At 51.6% G+C, this 15,950-nt stretch overlaps 1 protein-coding gene across 1 annotated transcript; it reads right to left on the reverse strand.

Moving 5' to 3' along the window:
- Positions 1 to 330: 330 nt before the first annotated feature.
- BARHL2 (BarH like homeobox 2) lies at positions 331 to 15,046 on the reverse strand. The gene is made up of 3 exons (XM_085600130.1): positions 13,982 to 15,046; positions 8,634 to 8,859; positions 331 to 1,196 (listed from the first exon to the last, which is right to left on the reverse strand). Exons 1-3 carry the CDS (start codon positions 14,511 to 14,513, stop codon positions 896 to 898), a joined length of 1,059 nt encoding a protein of 352 aa, XP_085456256.1. The 5' UTR covers positions 14,514 to 15,046; the 3' UTR covers positions 331 to 895.
- Between the last annotated feature and the right edge of the window lie 904 nt (positions 15,047 to 15,950).

A 15,950-nucleotide genomic window follows, 5' to 3' on the forward strand; every position in this document is an offset into this window, starting at 1 on the left:
TTCAAAGTACCTTAACGAATTTAATGGCTGCAGGAGAACACCCTGCCCAGCCCCTCCTATAAACACCGTACACTCAAAACAGAATGGTTAGGACTGAAAAGTGCACAGCATTAAACTTTGCAAGATTCTTTTTTTTCTTTTTGCAGCTGACTGGAATACTTTTTTCCTTCTGTATGTGAACCATAATCCTTACAAATTATCTTCAGCAAAATTACTTTACTTGGGTTTCAAACATTTGTTAAAAAAAGATAAAATTTATTTTATTAAAATTTCAATCACAAAAAAAGCCTATACTTCTCAGCTAAGCATTTATTTTACTGAACCGGAAAAAAGAAATGTAAAGAAAAGTTTCAGTATTAAGGTATATAAGAGAACTTTCTGGGGACGACATATAATAAATATGATATATCACTCGGCCTTCCCAAATCTAAATATCTTTTTTAGGACGGGGCATGCCGCTTTTCAGGAAGAAAAGGTCATGAGAAATCAGTGCAAAGTTCTCGGCTTTACCCTCGTGCCTGGGCTGGGGGGACACTACAGTCTGTTCTCTGTGTTTATCTCCTCGCAGAGTCTCAAGGGTTCCCCGGTCCAGCTCTCGGCCTGTGGAGGAATTTCAGCAGCACCTCGAGGGTATCACTTCTGGGGTAGACTCCGGCTGCAGGGCCTCGAGTCCGTGCTCTGAGTGAGGCGAGGTGTCGTGTTAGGAGGCGGCGAGAGACGGCTGCTCGGATTCAGTCCAGTTTCCTAGGCGCGCCCCCGTGATTTGTCCCGGTGCAGAATGAGCACACCGGCCCAGCAGCAGCTCCCGTGATACGAGTCTTAGCTCCGTCCAGGGCTCCTGGCCCCGACTTTGCGTCAGTCTGTCCTGGTTGTGACGGTCTCTAGGGGTGCCCTCTCACCGCGGGTGCGGAGTGCCGGGTATGGGGTTCAGGGCAGGCTGTCCGCCGGGCCCCAGGCCATGGATTAGGACCCGCGGCACCAGGGGCCGCTGCAACTGCGGGTGGGGGGCTGGGGGAGTCCGGTACATGCTGCTGTACATGGCTGCGGCCGCTGCCGCTGCCGTGGTGCTGTCCATGCTGCTCAGCAGGCTCGGGTGGTAGAAATAGGGCGAGGGGAACATTCTCTGCAGGGCCGAGTAGTTGCCCGCCTCGGCCAGCAGCTCCAGGCCCACCGCCGTCTGCCGCTTCCACTTTGTCCTGGAGGAGAAGAGAACAAGGCTGGGGTGAGTATTGTGTGCACGATGAGAGCACAAGCACAGAGAGAACATAGAACAAGTGAACAAGATGTGCGCATAAGCATGAGCATTCACTGCACAGAACGAGGTGAGCTTGAAGTGAGCACAGCTAGAGAACTTACAAACAAGAGAGCATCGTGTGAGCATGGCCGTGAGTGTTCACTGCACAGAACGAGCTCGGGGTGAGCACACACATATAGAGAGCTTAGAACAAGTGAGCAAGAATTGATTATAACTTTGAAAATACTCTGCGAAGAACAGCACGCGAGCACGAAGGAGCACACACAAGTGTATTTTCACTGCTGGGATCAACGTGTAATCACTAATATATATTATGTATCTCTGTGTTTATATGTATATTATATATGTGTGTGTATATATATGTATATATATAGAGAGAGAGATATATAGATATAAATGAAAAAACATCGTGTGAGCCCGAAGGTGAGCGCTAAATTAAACATACACTGCTGGGATCAACATGTGATCAGACCTAGATACACACTGGCAGAAAGGGCGTCTAGGCAGGACAGTGAGCACCAACATGCGTATGCACTGCTGGATCAACTTGTGAGCGCAAACATGTAAACATTTTAAAGAACAGCATGTGGGTATGAAGGTGGGATCTGCTAGTAACCCAGAGCGTGAGCACAGGAGAATGTTTATTAGTTGCTGGGATCATGTGAGTGTGGGGCGAGCACAAGCACATATATGTGCTTCTGTGAACTTCGGGTGAGCGTGGGGTGAGCACAAGCACATATATGTGCTGCTGAGATCATCGTGTGAGCGTGGGGCGTGCACAAGCAAGTATATGCTGCTAGGATCATCGTGTGAGCGTGGGGTGAGCACAAACATCCATATACACTCCTTGGGTCATCGTGTGAGCGTGGGGGTGAGCATAGCCATCTGTAAGTAAAGCTCGGAACAAGTGAGCAAGCGTGCACAAGCATGTATGTGCATTCCAGTGATTGGGTGTGTGAGCACTGGATGGAGATAAACACGTATGCACACTGCTTGGAACATATGGGCACTACCACTTATATACACTGCTGGGAATGACACGTGAGCACGGGTGAGCACGCCATGAGAGCTCACTGCTCGCATCAACATCTGGTCAGCGATGAACACAACTAATGTACACTGCCCTGGACCGAGACCCAACCGTGAATACACACTGCCCTGGACCGAGACACAACAGTGAATATACACTGCCCTATACACTGCCCAGGAGCGAGACGCAACCGTGAATATACACTGCCCTATACACTGCCCAGGAGCGAGACGCAACCGTGAATATACACTGCCCTATACACTGCCCAGGAGCGAGATGCAACCGTGAATATACACTGCCCAGGAGCGAGATGCAACCGTGAATATACACTGCCCTATACACTGCCCTGGAGCGAGATGCAACCGTGAATATACACTGCCCTATACACTGCCCAGGAGCGAGATGCAACCGTGAATATACACTGCCCTATACACTGCCCAGGAGCGAGATGCAACCGTGAATATGCACTGCCCTATACACTGCCCAGGAGCGAGATGCAACCGTGCATATATACACTGCCCTATACACTGCCCTGGAGCGAGATGCAACCGTGAATATACACTGCCCTATACACTGCCCAGGAGCGAGATGCAACCGTGAATATACACTGCCCTATACACTGCCCAGGAGCGAGATGCAACCGTGAATATACACTGCCCTATACACTGCCCTGGAGCGAGATGCAACCGTGAATATACACTGCCCTATACACTGCCCAGGAGCGAGATGCAACCGTGAATATACACTGCCCTATACATTGCCCAGGAGCGAGATGCAACCGTGAATATGCACTGCCCTATACACTGCCCAGGAGCGAGATGCAACCGTGAATATACACTGCCCTATACACTGCCCAGGAGCGAGATGCAACCGTGAATATACACTGCCCTATACACTGCCCAGGAGCGAGATGCAACCGTGCATACACACTGCCCTATACACTGCCCAGGAGCGAGATGCAACCGTGCATACACACTGCCCTATACACTGCCCTGGAGCGAGATGCAACCGTGAATATACACTGCCCTATACACTGCCCAGGAGCGAGATGCAACCGTGAATATACACTGCCCTATACACTGCCCAGGAGCGAGATGCAACCGTGCATACACACTGCCCTATACACTGCCCAGGAGCGAGACACAACCGTGAATTTACACTGCCCAGGAGCGAGATGCAACCGTGAATATACACTGCCCTATACACTGCCCAGGAGCGAGATGCAACCGTGAATATACACTGCCCTATACACTGCCCAGGAGCGAGATGCAACCGTGAATTTACACTGCCCAGGAGCAAGATAACGCCGTGAATATACACTGCCCTATACACTGCCCAGGAGCGAGATGCAACCGTGAATATACACTGCCCTATACACTGCCCTGGAGCGAGACACAACCGTGAATATACACTGCGAGGAAAGGACGCGGGCAAGGAAACGACACTACGCCGTGCTCCGAGAGGGGCCAATAGAAAAATACGGATTCAAAAAATATTCAAAATACAAGGCTGGGGAAGTGAGCAGGGAGCAGATGTTCACTGCGGGGATCGACATCTGAACACATGTCTATATAAATATACTGCTGGGGCAACGTATAGGAAATAACAGCGCACGTTTACATTGATTGTTGACATGGGTGATGTGGGACCACAGGAACGGAAATAATGGCGGAACTGCAAGTACTATACCCGCAATAAGGGCCACAGGAAGGGAAATACACACACGCGATAATATACACGGTTTTTATTACTATGCATTACAAGGAGATATGGGGAGGCATGGCACTAAGAGGACACGGTATGGGGAATATGAATTTGCGCAAATACTCTGTTGAATATATGGTGTGGATAAAAAGTATACAGAGCTATAGGGGTAAATGTTATACGCACTTATAATAATAAACACTGCAGAGAATATGGCCTTGAGGACCTACACAAGGAAGTATAATAATATGCACGGGGAAGGATCTGGTGTATGGAATAACACTATAGGTATACATTTACAAATACTGTAAGGTACGGGAATTAATAGATATTAGTGTGCACTGCCTGAATTTAGTATGACGGAGAGCATACGGACACAGATTGACATATACTGGAGAGTACGGTATTGTATATACACTACATGAGAATGGTATGGCGACGAGGACAGTCATATATTAATACACACTGCACGGATACTATATGGCGACGAGATACGAACATATATAGACCCCGCAGGGGGCTGATTTATGCAGGCGGGCCATATCAACACACTTTCGTGTACACAGAATGTGACGTGGTGTGACGAAGGGGAGTCGTGTACACTGAATTGGATAGAGTGTGGAAAGGGGAAAATGCACATACATCAATTTACACTGTGAGATATGGTATGGGGAGGAGCAAGCCAGACATTTACAACGTGCAGCACGTCTGCATAAGGGCAAAAGAGTAATTAACAATTTACACTGCGTGTAGCAAGGCACAGAGAGGGCGGGAAAAACAAATATGAACTTAAAATTGACTGAGACAAAAAATCATATCGGTAAAAGGAAGGGACGTTAATAAAGATATAACTTAATTGATCAAGTTATAAAATATAGGGGATATGGCAGGAAGTGAACAGGACACACAAGACAAAGAGGTATACCACAGAAAGAGGTAGAAGGTTATAACCGCTGTTTGGGTGAATGCGCCTCAGTGGACTCAGGCGGGGATGCCTGTACACACTGGTTGGACGGTAGCGCGCGCAAGAAGAGGGAAGGGCGGCACGGCTTGTACACGCTGGTCGGGGCGGAGGGGTGAACAGGGGAAGGGGTCAGGGGTCTGCACACAGATGGCTAGAGACCCACGGACGAAAAAACAGCATCAAGGACAGGCCGGGTACACACATCAACATGAAGGCAGGGCAGCGCGAGGAACCACTGTACACGGGGAGGAGAGACGTAAAACTGGGGGAGAGGGGCAGACAAATACGACAGGGTGCACAAAAACTGAGGAGTGGGAAACACGCAAATGCGCGGGCTCACGTTACATCCAGGCCGGTCTGTGTGTGGCATTGATAAAGAGTAGACGAGAACATGCTCGTTTTGGAGGCTCTTGTCATGAAAAATATGGAAAAACGTGGTAGATGTAAGTGCACGTAGACGCTGTTAAAAGTGGAGATTTGAACGTTGAACTGGCGGTGGGAAGAAGGGCACGTGGCGAGCACTGCAGGGGAGGCCTGCGATGAGGAAGAGGAGCAGGGCTGCATGGGCACCAGATCCCTTGGGTGGGCATCCTCCACCTGCTGACGATGGGCACGCGAGTGACGGGACAGGGGCAGCGAGGGGATACTGCTGCCGGGCACGGGAGAAACTGAAGTTCCAACGCCGGCAGCAGGTGTGCGCAGACGCGGCGGCGCGTCGAGGGAGCCGCACTCTCAGGTGGGGCCTTGCGTCGGGCACAGGGCACAGTGCAGAGGGAGAGTTCAACGAGTGCACGTGCGCACCCATCACAGACCTATCACGGCGGGTCCTCTGCGGCCTGCCCTCTCCAGGCACTGGGCCCAAATTAGCAGGAAAATGGTACCGGGCACGCAGCGTGACAACCCTCTCAAGTGTGTCGTGTGGGGCTACGGCTGCACTTTCCTGCCTCCACAGTCGCCGGCGTAACTTCCCCCAATCCCACCTGCACCTGATTTTGTACTGTAAATCCTCAGTACCCCTCAGCCTTACAGCAAGAAAGAATGCAATGAAAAGTTCTTGGTCTTACCGGAAGTCAGGATACATTGAAAGGAATTAAGTCACACGGGAAGTAAGGATACACTGGGAGCTTCACCGGAAGTAAGGATAGACTGAAAGGAATTAAGTCACACGGGAAGTAAGGATACACTGGGAGCTTCACCGGAAGTAAGGATAGACTGAAAGGAATTAAGTCACACGGGAAGTAAGGATACACTGGGAGCTTCACCGGAAGTAAGGATAGACTGAAAGGAATTAAGTCACACGGGAAGTAAGAATACACTGGGAGCTTCACCGGAAGTAAGGATAGACTGAAAGGAATTAAGTCACACGGGAAGTAAGGATACACTGGGAGCTTCACCGGAAGTAAGGATACACTGAAAGGTGTTCAGTGTCCGGAAGACTTTACTGAGAGGGGTAAATTAGGCTGAAGAACCCAAGTATCTGGCGCGGTTTGGGCTCCAGGTGCGCATCCAATAAGCCACACTCACTCCTCCAGTGCAGGCCGGGTGCTACCCTGCCTTATTTGCTTTTTGTCCGCTTCACTAAGTCTATGAGTGGACTGAACTCTCCGCGCGAAAAATTAACAAACAACAACGCACGTTTGGATTGCATGCAAATGACACTAATGTTTTGCGACAGAATTAGGGTGGCTGAGACCGTATGTAATGAGACAGAACGTGAAGGCAACGGCTGGGACACATCGCGGAGGAAGAGGCAGCCTGATCTCGAGCCCTAGTCCGGAGCTCTGCGCAAATTGCGCAACACCTGCGCACCGACCCCTTCCGCGAGCTGAGCAGCCGCACCAGAAAAGCGCGAAAAGCAAAACCAAAAAGCCAGCCCTTCTAAATTGAATTATAAAGACGCTCCAAGAGCACGGCGGCATAATGAGCTTGCGCAGGGACCTCTTCGGGGGACACAGGAAGAGCAGTGAGCCGGATCTCTCATCCGGGCTCCCGCATCATTTATTCATGTGTGTATATTCGCTCACACGCCTTTCCATAGACTCGATTAATTAGAGCCAGTTATATCTTTATGTAAGGTTTGTGGGGCTGGTTTCTGTGCATGTAAATATATTTTAATTGTGCCATGGGAACTCACGCCTCAGAGACTGCCTGTTTAGACGCTGAGACTTTTTTTTATAACCAAATGTGAATATTTTGTACATCATTTGTCGAAACGATGTATGAAGACGCTCATTTTTTTTACACAAATAACAGTATTGGTCACACAAATAACAGTATTAGATACTATCTTTAATCTATTTACATCGTTCATTTTTTGTTTCAGAACGTGTTTTATGTGTTCCAACCTACGACCTCAAGAGGATGTGGCGTTACGATTAGAGCTGCTGACCTTGACGTCACTTCCATAGAAAGGCACGCGGGCGGTTCTCATTCCGCTGACGCCATCATGGGCACCTAGGGCTGTGCCAGGTGTGGACCGCAGCCCCGACTCTGTCGAAAGGCGTGTGACATCCTTGGACTCCCGCTTTCACAAGCAACATTTGTCTACCACACGGTGGGGCTTATTTACAAGCCGTTTGCGGCGCCGGTTCGTTACTTTTAATATGGTAAAAGTGACGTACTGGCGGCGCAAGGGGCTATGTTGTAACTTTACCAACGGGTCTCATCTGGAAGGCGCGCGCCATGCCGTTCCGTACCGGGATAACTCTTCCCCATTTGAGTTCACAGGTACACCAGTGACGCATCCGTGGGTCATGCGCTGCCACAGTGTGTATGTGTGCAGTGTATGTCTACATATGTGCTCAGCCTCACAGGTGTGTGCATGCGACATGTTTTAGCGCAAGCCCCAGCTCTCAAATTCGCTTCTCCTGCCTGTGTGTGAGCCAGCGCCCGGACTTACCCATGTGTGCCTGTCTCTAAAACGCCACGTATGTTTGTGTGCGTGGGGTGTTTGAACCTTCGTCCGTGTGTATGAGCTCATGTGAAGAAAGCCGTATGACCAAGCGAGCTCGGCTTGGAGCAAGCCCTAATCGTACGCGTCTTTCGGTTTAGTCTGTTGGTAACGTGCGTTTTGTGGTGTAGCTGAGTGTATGGTATTTATCAGTGTACTTGCCTTTGGGTGTTTGTCCTTGTGCGTTAATGTTTTTGTTGTGTGTATGTCATATTTTGTCGGTGTGTTTTGGCGGAGTGGGTGAGTGTTTGTGGTGCTTGTGTGCTTGTCCTTGAGTGTTTTTAAGTGTATGTCTGTGTCCAGGTGTTAGTTTGCGTGTCCGTGCCTCTGTGAGTGTTTACGGTGTGTGTGTGTTTCTCAGTGTGTTTTTCCTTGAGTGTTTTATGTGTCCATGTGTTAGTTTGCGTGTCCGTGCCTCTCAGTGCGTTTGTCCTGGAGTGTTTGTCTGTGGGTGTGTTCATGTGTTAGTTAGCGTGTCCGTGCCTCTCTGTGAGTGTTAGGGTGTGTGTGTGTGATTCTCAGTGTGTCTGTCCTGGAGTGTCTTTATGTGGTTGTCTGTGTCCATGTGTTAGTTTGCGTGTCCGTGCCTCTCCGAGTGTTAGGGTGTGTGTGATTCTCAGTGTGTCTGTCCTGGAGTGTCTTTATGTGGTTGTCTGTGTCCATGTGTTAGTTTGCGTGTCCGTGCCTCGCTGTGAGCTGCTCACTGCGCGCGCACACTGGGGGTCCTTACCTCCGGTTCTGGTACCAGGTCTTCACCTGGGTGTCGGTCAGGTTGAGGGCTGCGGCCAGGTCCATGCGGTCCTGCACGCTCAGGTACTTCTGGCGCTCGAAGCTGCGCTCCAGCTGGTTCAGCTGGTGGTCCGAGAAGGCGGTCCTGGCCTTGCGGGGCTTCTTGGCGCGCACCGGGGGGCTGTCCCGGCTGCTGGAGATCTCCCGGTCACCTTCTTCCTTTGTGCCTAAAGCAAAGAACCCATAGCTCCGGTTAGACCCCGTTCCGACCCGGTGGGAGAGCAGCTCATAGCACGGCCCACAATTACAGAAACACTTTTCGGTTTGCAATGCGCAACATCAATAAAATACAATGTATATATATATATATATATATATATATATATATATATATATATATATATATATATATATATATATATATATATATATATATGTATATATATGTATATATATATATATATATATAGATATATATATATGTCATCCGATTAATTTGACATTTCAGCTATTATATGTGTGTGTGTATATTTATATATATATATATATATATACACACACGCACACATATATATGTTAGCATTGTGATTGAATCAACCAGTAGCAAGTATATATTTCGAAATGTTCGACAAATCTTCTTTAAATGTTGCAACAATTAAAATATACAATTGTTATCCTTCATAGATTTTTTATTTTCCCTTAAAAGTTTCGTTTTAATTGTGAAGCCAGTCAAATGTTATTCAGGGTGGGACAGGGCATCCGAACGTTAATCATTCGATTAAACGTGTACAATGAAAAGTGAAAGTGTGCGCAGACAAATAAAGACGCACTCAGGATATCAATACATCGTGGTGCAGTGTGTGACTTTCAGGGGAATTGCTAGAATGCACAATGTAATAGCTGTGTACAATATTGATTGTGTAGCTGCACCCACATGAATATATATACTATTATATATTTGCAATTTCCACTCCAACTCCTGTGTATGTGTGTGTGTGTATGTATATATAAACACACACACATACATCCTTGATGGATAGATAGATAGATAGATAGATAGATAGATAGATAGATAGATAGATATTCGCACCCGAACCACACAATAAGGAATTCATCTACATAGATAGTTAAACCGACAGAGTAGATAGGGTGATGAAATAAGGCAGACGGGCTGAGATTTAACTTAGCTCTGCATGTTATATTTCCTACATTTCCCGCACGTCTGTTTTTTAAGAGTAAATACACCAGGCGCGGCTCTACCCGGGGCAGATGCCTGGACGCCCACGCGGCCCTACCGCTGCCTGGATATCCCGATCCCCCCTCCGAGGGCTGGCCTGCGTGGGCCGTGCCCTCAGAGGGACGGCCGAGGAGCTCGGGCGCGGAGCGCGGCCCGGTGACAGCGCCACTGTTTCCGACTCTATTTGTCAAGGTGGTGTTTTTCGCTGAAATGCGGCGCGATCGATCTGTCAGTCCGTCTCTGCAGTGGCAGTTCTCGCAGCTGCCTTGATCCTCCCTGCAGGAAGAGCCATAATCTCTCTAATTGCCCCACTGGGGAGGGCGGCGAGCGCTCATCCGCGCCGGGCTCGGCAGCTGCTGCCTGGGCCGCTCCGGAGGACCGGTTCATCGCCAGCCGCTGGTTTCTGTGGCTGCTGGAGCCCTGCAGGTCGCTGCGCGACACCGATTCTCATTGGCCGGACCTGTGCGGCTCCCCATTTTAACATTCACCCATCTGCGGTTCGCTACTTTAGAAAAGCTACTCCCTAAAGTGTTGTGTTGTTGCTGTTAATACAATTAATGCCTTTAATTAAATAAACAGATCCCTAGAATCATAATTAGAAAAAAATTCTTTTGGGGCGCACAACGACAGAGCATTAAAGCAATGCTGAATTTTCATGTAAAACGTCTCTCTTCAACGTTCTCTAGTTCTGCAGGAATCGACAGGTATGTGAAATCGACAGGTATGTGACGAACCCTCCTCCGTGCGTCCCTATTTCTGATCTAGCGAGTATTAATAACAGGGATCTCTACATTTTACACAGTTTAACCCTCGCAAACTTAACGTGAGATTCAGAAGTACGACTGGAGCGATTCCAAAAATGAATGCAGCACCGAAGTAATCAAACAGTTTATGGGCTGGATTATGTAATGGGTTTCGCCCCAGAGGTCTTTGTTTCCATTATAATTAATGCAAACAATAAACTCGTGCCCAGAAAGGTCACAGAGCCACCGCGAAGAGCGCGGAGCCGTGCGTGCTGTGGGCAGCCCCCCAAACCCCCGATTAGCCGAAGCCGGGTGTGAGGGGCGCGGGGCCTCCTCTCGGCCCGTATGCCTTCCCACTGTCCTGGACAGGAGGTTTCACTGCGGGCCATTACCGGGCAGTGCCTTCCATGCATAATAGTTGAAAGCCACTTTGATCACAGCATGACACTAGTCCACGGCCACTTTTGACAGTTTTAAACGTGCCCCACACCCTCCGCATTGCTGCAGACAGCGCCTCAGCGCAGGCCTCAGGTGGGGACGGGGGTCGCGAAAAGAGTTCTGCGAGGGGTTGCAGCTTGTCTCGGCGGGAGCGAACACATCCTGTGCTGCCTCCCCCATGATCTGTTACTTACATAGCGCCTCACCGTTCAGCGCTCTTCTTCTGCACAGTGTGTTTCCGTGGGATGTGGGGGGGCTTCCGTGGGGTTGAGAGATGTCGCGGCCTGGGAGGGCAGGGCGTTAGAAGGGCCCTGATAGGGAAAGGGGCCTTGGTGCGATCGCCAGTACTGGTTTAGAGAGTTCCCCTGTCTCCGGGTGGCAGGGGTGGGCAGTCTGGTTTTAGACCGGCCCTGTTGGAGAGGAGAGACCTCGGTGTCTCCGGGGAGTCTCCAGAGGGTAGGGGTTAGGCAGGGTCTCTGTTAGAGAGAAGAGGCCTCCAGCGTCTCTGGAGTGTCTCCGGAGGCTCGGGGTAGGCAGTAGGCCTAGGTAGAGCGGGCAGGAGGGTTTAGGGAGCGCCGGCTGCTTCTCTGCAAGAGGATAGGCGCTCGCATCTCCAGGGGGTGGGATAAGTATTATGGCTTCAGCAGGGTCAGCAGAGGTAAGCCCCTTGTTTCTCCCACTGGATCACAAAATCCTCCAGCCTTTCGGTGGGTATGAGAGGTCCGGCGAGTGCTGCTGCCCAGAGAGGGAGCTCTCTGTTCACGCACACCCGGGCGTGTTCCAGTTTTGTTAGCCAATGAGTCCTTCCAGTCACTGTGGCCCTGGGACAGATTCTTGTCGCTGCAGCTGGAGGGAAGGCCCCGGGCCGCTTCAGGTCACAAGAAGCAGTCTCTCCGATCAGGCCCCGGGGTGTCTGGCTTGGGTTCCTATCACAGGGGGCTCTCACTGCCTGTCACGGGCCACAATCGGGGCCTTGCCCCCACTTGGACCTTTTTCTGCCTGAAATCAACTGTTTGCCGGAACTTTGCAGCCAGGAATTACCAGAGACATTTCCTGCCTGGAACAGGCCCAGACAGGTTTAACAGGGTGGGAATAGATTCCTCGGATCCCAAGGAGACATGCATGTCTTAAGGTGACTCAGGGACACCCTCCTTGAGTTCCTATACCGTTCCTGTCTGCGAGGGCCCCAGACGGCCACTGTGGCTTCTGTGAGGTGCAACAGCTCTCTGCCTGCAGAGGCCCCCCAGCGACTCCCTGCTCCTCTCAGGGGCCCGTGTGGCTCTCCTTGTATGAAGAGTGACCTCCAGCAGCTTTCTCTGGGTTCCAGGCAGCTGCTGAGGATCGCACTTCCTGAAGAGGCCCTTGCTGCTGCTTCCTGTCAGTCCAGAAATCTCTCAACTCTCTCTCTATGAAGAGTCACCTCAGACACTCTCTCCTTGCACTCCGGGATCCTTGCAACTCTCCCTGTAAGAAGAGTAACCTTTTGCAGCTCTCTCTCTGTCCCTCTTCTAGCCTCTCGCGGCCCTCTCTGTGTGAAGAGTAACCTCTCCAGCTCTCTCTCTGTCCCTCTGCTAGCCTCTGGCGGCCCTCCCTGTATGAAGAGTAACCTCTCGCAGCTCTCTCTCTGTCCCTCTGCTAGCCTCTCACGGCCCTCCCTGTATGAAGAGTAACCTCTCCAGCTCTCTCTCTGTCCCTCTGCTAGGCTCTCGCGGCTCTCCCTGTATGAAGAGTAACCTCTCCAGCTCTCTCTCTGTCCCTCTTCTAGGCTCTCACGGCTCTCCCTATGAAGAGTAACGTCTCCAGCTCTCTCTCTGTCCCTCTGCTAGCCTCTCACGGCCCTCCCTGTATGAAGAGTAACCTCTCCAGCTCTCTCTCTGTCCCTCTTCTAGGCTCTCGCGGCTCTCCCTGTATGAAGAGTAACCCTGGACAGTTCTCCCCTGTCCCTCTGCTAGCCTCTCGCGGCCCTCCCTGTATGAAGAGTAACCTCTCCAGCTCTCTCTCTGTCCCTCTGCTAGCCTCTCGCGGCCCTCCCTGTATGAAGAGTAACCTCTCCAGCTCTCTCTCTGTCCCTCTGCTAGCCTCTGGCGGCCCTCCCTGTATGAAGAGTAACCTCTCCAGCTCTCTCTCTGTCCCTCTGCTAGCCTCTGGCGGCCCTCCCTGTATGCAGAGTAACCTCTCGCAGCTCTCTCTCTGTCCCTCTGCTAGCCTCTGGCGGCCCTCCCTGTATGCAGAGTAACCTCTCCAGCTCTCTCTCTGTCCCTCTGCTAGCCTCTCGCGGCCCTCCCTGTATGAAGAGTAACCTCTCCAGCTCTCTCTCTGTCCCTCTGCTAGCCTCTGGCGGCCCTCCCTGTATGAAGAGTAACCTCTCCAGCTCTCTCTCTGTCCCTCTGCTAGCCTCTGGCGGCCCTCCCTGTATGAAGAGTAACCTCTCCAGCTCTCTCTCTGTCCCTCTGCTAGCCTCTGGCGGCCCTCCCTGTATGAAGAGTAACCTCTCCAGCTCTCTCTCTGTCCCTCTGCTAGCCACTGGCGGCCCCCCCTGTATGTCGAGCAGCTCTTTGTGGCTTCCTATTGCGCTCCAGAGGAAGATAGTCCCGGGTCAGTTCCAATGCCTCTCTCTGTCTGGAGAGGGCTGTAGAACAGTTCCAGCTGGTTCCTAGGGGTCTGACAAACGCTCCCTCCCCGAAGAGGCGATCAAGTGACCTCCCTGTGGTTTCCTGGGATCTTTAGAATCTGTTTCTGACTGAAATAGGGTCTGGGCCACTTATTGCAGATTACTCAGGCCCCACGCACCCTCCTCCCTCTCTGAAGACACCTGTCTTGGCACCTCTCTGTGGTTACCCTGTCTGTCTGAAGAGGGCTCGCAGACATGCTCACTGTTGGCGGCTCCCGGCTCCCCCACCACCCATTCGGTAGCTCGCCTCAGGTACTCACCGTGGCCTTTTAGGTCCATGTGCGACTCCTCGCGCGAGCGCTCCATCTTGCTCTTGGCCTCCTGCATGTCTTGTTCCAACTTGGGCCGGTAGGCCTCGCCGGCTCCTTCCGCTTTCGGCGTGTGCTGGTGCGGCGGGGAGGGCACGCTGGTACTGTAGGGGGCACACGCCGCCAGCGGCTTACTGTCGCCCAGAATGTCCTTGATGAGGAAGGACGAGGTGGACGTCCTGGCGCCGGCCCCGGTGGGGCCCAGGGGGGAGGGTTGCTGGCAGAGGTGAGGGTGGTGCTGGCCGTGGTGCTGGTGGTGCGGGTGCTCCTGTCCCAAACAGTGCTGCTCGGGCTCTAATGTGACGGAGATTGGCGACGAAGGGGCACTGCCCACAGTGTCAATGTCCGAGCAGGGAGGCGATAGAGGGGTCTGGCCGCGAAATTCCCCCACCAGAGTTCGCTCACATGGCCGGTAGTCAGTGCCAGGGCTGGCCCCGGAAAGGATGGTGTCTATGCCAAAACTCGAGGCGCTGGAGGCTTCCATGGCAGCGCTGCGTGGACGCCTTAGGTGCAGCTCCTCATACCGGGCCTCGGTGCGCCAGAGAAACACTGGCACCTGCACGCGCAGGTCAGACGCAAACCGCTGCAAAGCTGTAAAATTCCCTGAGGGTAACAGTGAAGAGCAAAGCTCCGTGCGGTCACAGATGGAGTGAGATCCTTGAAGACACCTGCAAAGGGAGGCGCAGACACACGTGAGAGTGCAACTGTCGGCGCAGATACCTGCAAGGATGTACGAGATCCCTGCAGATTCGCCTGGAGTGAAGAACACTGGAGGGCGCAGATCTCTGTGCAGACACCTGTCAGTGCGTAGGGCTCAGTACAGACACCCAAACGAAACCTTGGGCTCTCTGGGGTGCAGGTGCCCTGGGGGCTGCGGTAGCCGTAAGTGACTGGAGGTGCAGGTCCTGTTGATGCCTGAGGCTTCGGCTTTCACTGAGGCTCCTCCTGTCTCCGGCTGAACTTTGTTTGAAAGTTGGATGCGCTGCGGGAGCTGAAGGGACGGACTCCGGCCTCTGCCTGCGCTGATCCGCTTCTCAGCCTCCGCCTCCCCAGCATCGACTCCAGTCCCCGCCGCCCGTGACGTCACCTGGGACAGGCCGACCCCGGCCCTGCAGCCCAGCCCTGCGCGCGCCCACTGCTCCTCTGTGCGCCAATTGGTGCCCAGGTGCGTGGAGTCGGTGACGAACCGCGCCAGCAGCCAATCACCGGCCGCCCATCACCTCGCTGACACAGAGCCGCTACTGAGTAAGGCTGCTCTCTTTTTGGTCGGTCTTGTGGGCATCTTATCTAAAATTCTGTATGAACCATTAGCGCTGGGAAGCAACAGAAATTGAAAAAAAATAATTAAAAAACGAAAGGTGAAAAAGGTTTGAATGCAGAAATGAAAAAAGAATGACCGAAAAAAACAAATAAAGAGAAACAAAGAAAAGATTGATTAAAATGAAGAAATAGAACGAAAAGCGGGAGAAGAGAAATATATGCGAAGAATGAAACATACACATCGCCAGAAAAGACTCACAAGGAGAAGGAAGAAAAGCGAGGGCTAAAAAGCTAGACGCCACAGAAAGCGCCAGGAAGAAAGAACCAGATGAAAAGGGACAGTAAACAAAGAGAGTGGCAAATAGCAGTCTGTGGGTCTTTCGAAAGATCTACTGTATTCCAGTCTCAGCATCCCGCCCCTGACTGAGGCCCGGCGTGTAAGAATGTCAGTCAGAGAGCGACGGCTTCTCCGCAGCCACATGCACTTGTTAATGAACTGTTGTAGCAAAGACGATGGCTCTGGGCGCTGCTATAAAAAGGAATACGCACTCCCAGAGAATGCTTAGCTTGGCTCCCTGTCTCAGTACGATTTTTAACATCGTTCTTTCGCCTCGCAGATCCACGCCCTGAAGTTGAAAGAAAATTATCTACGGAAGAGCGA

Source organism: Triturus cristatus, chromosome 4_2 (genome assembly GCF_964204655.1).
Source record: "Triturus cristatus chromosome 4_2, aTriCri1.1, whole genome shotgun sequence".
Classification (NCBI taxonomy): Eukaryota; Metazoa; Chordata; class Amphibia; order Caudata; family Salamandridae; genus Triturus; species Triturus cristatus.

What these genes read in the sequence shown, in the direction of transcription:
- BARHL2 (XM_085600130.1), bottom strand. Translation starts at nt 14,513, where the DNA reads ATGGAAGCCTCCAGCGCCTCGAGTTTTGGCATAGACACCATCCTTTCC. An exon ending in CATGGACCTAAAAGGCCACG is followed by an intron (nt 8,860 to 13,981) that starts GTGAGTACCTGA and finishes TCTTTGCTTTAG; the next exon opens with GCACAAAGGAAGAAGGTGAC. An exon ending in ACCTGGTACCAGAACCGGAG is followed by an intron (nt 1,197 to 8,633) that starts GTAAGGACCCCC and finishes CTTCTCCTCCAG; the next exon opens with GACAAAGTGGAAGCGGCAGA.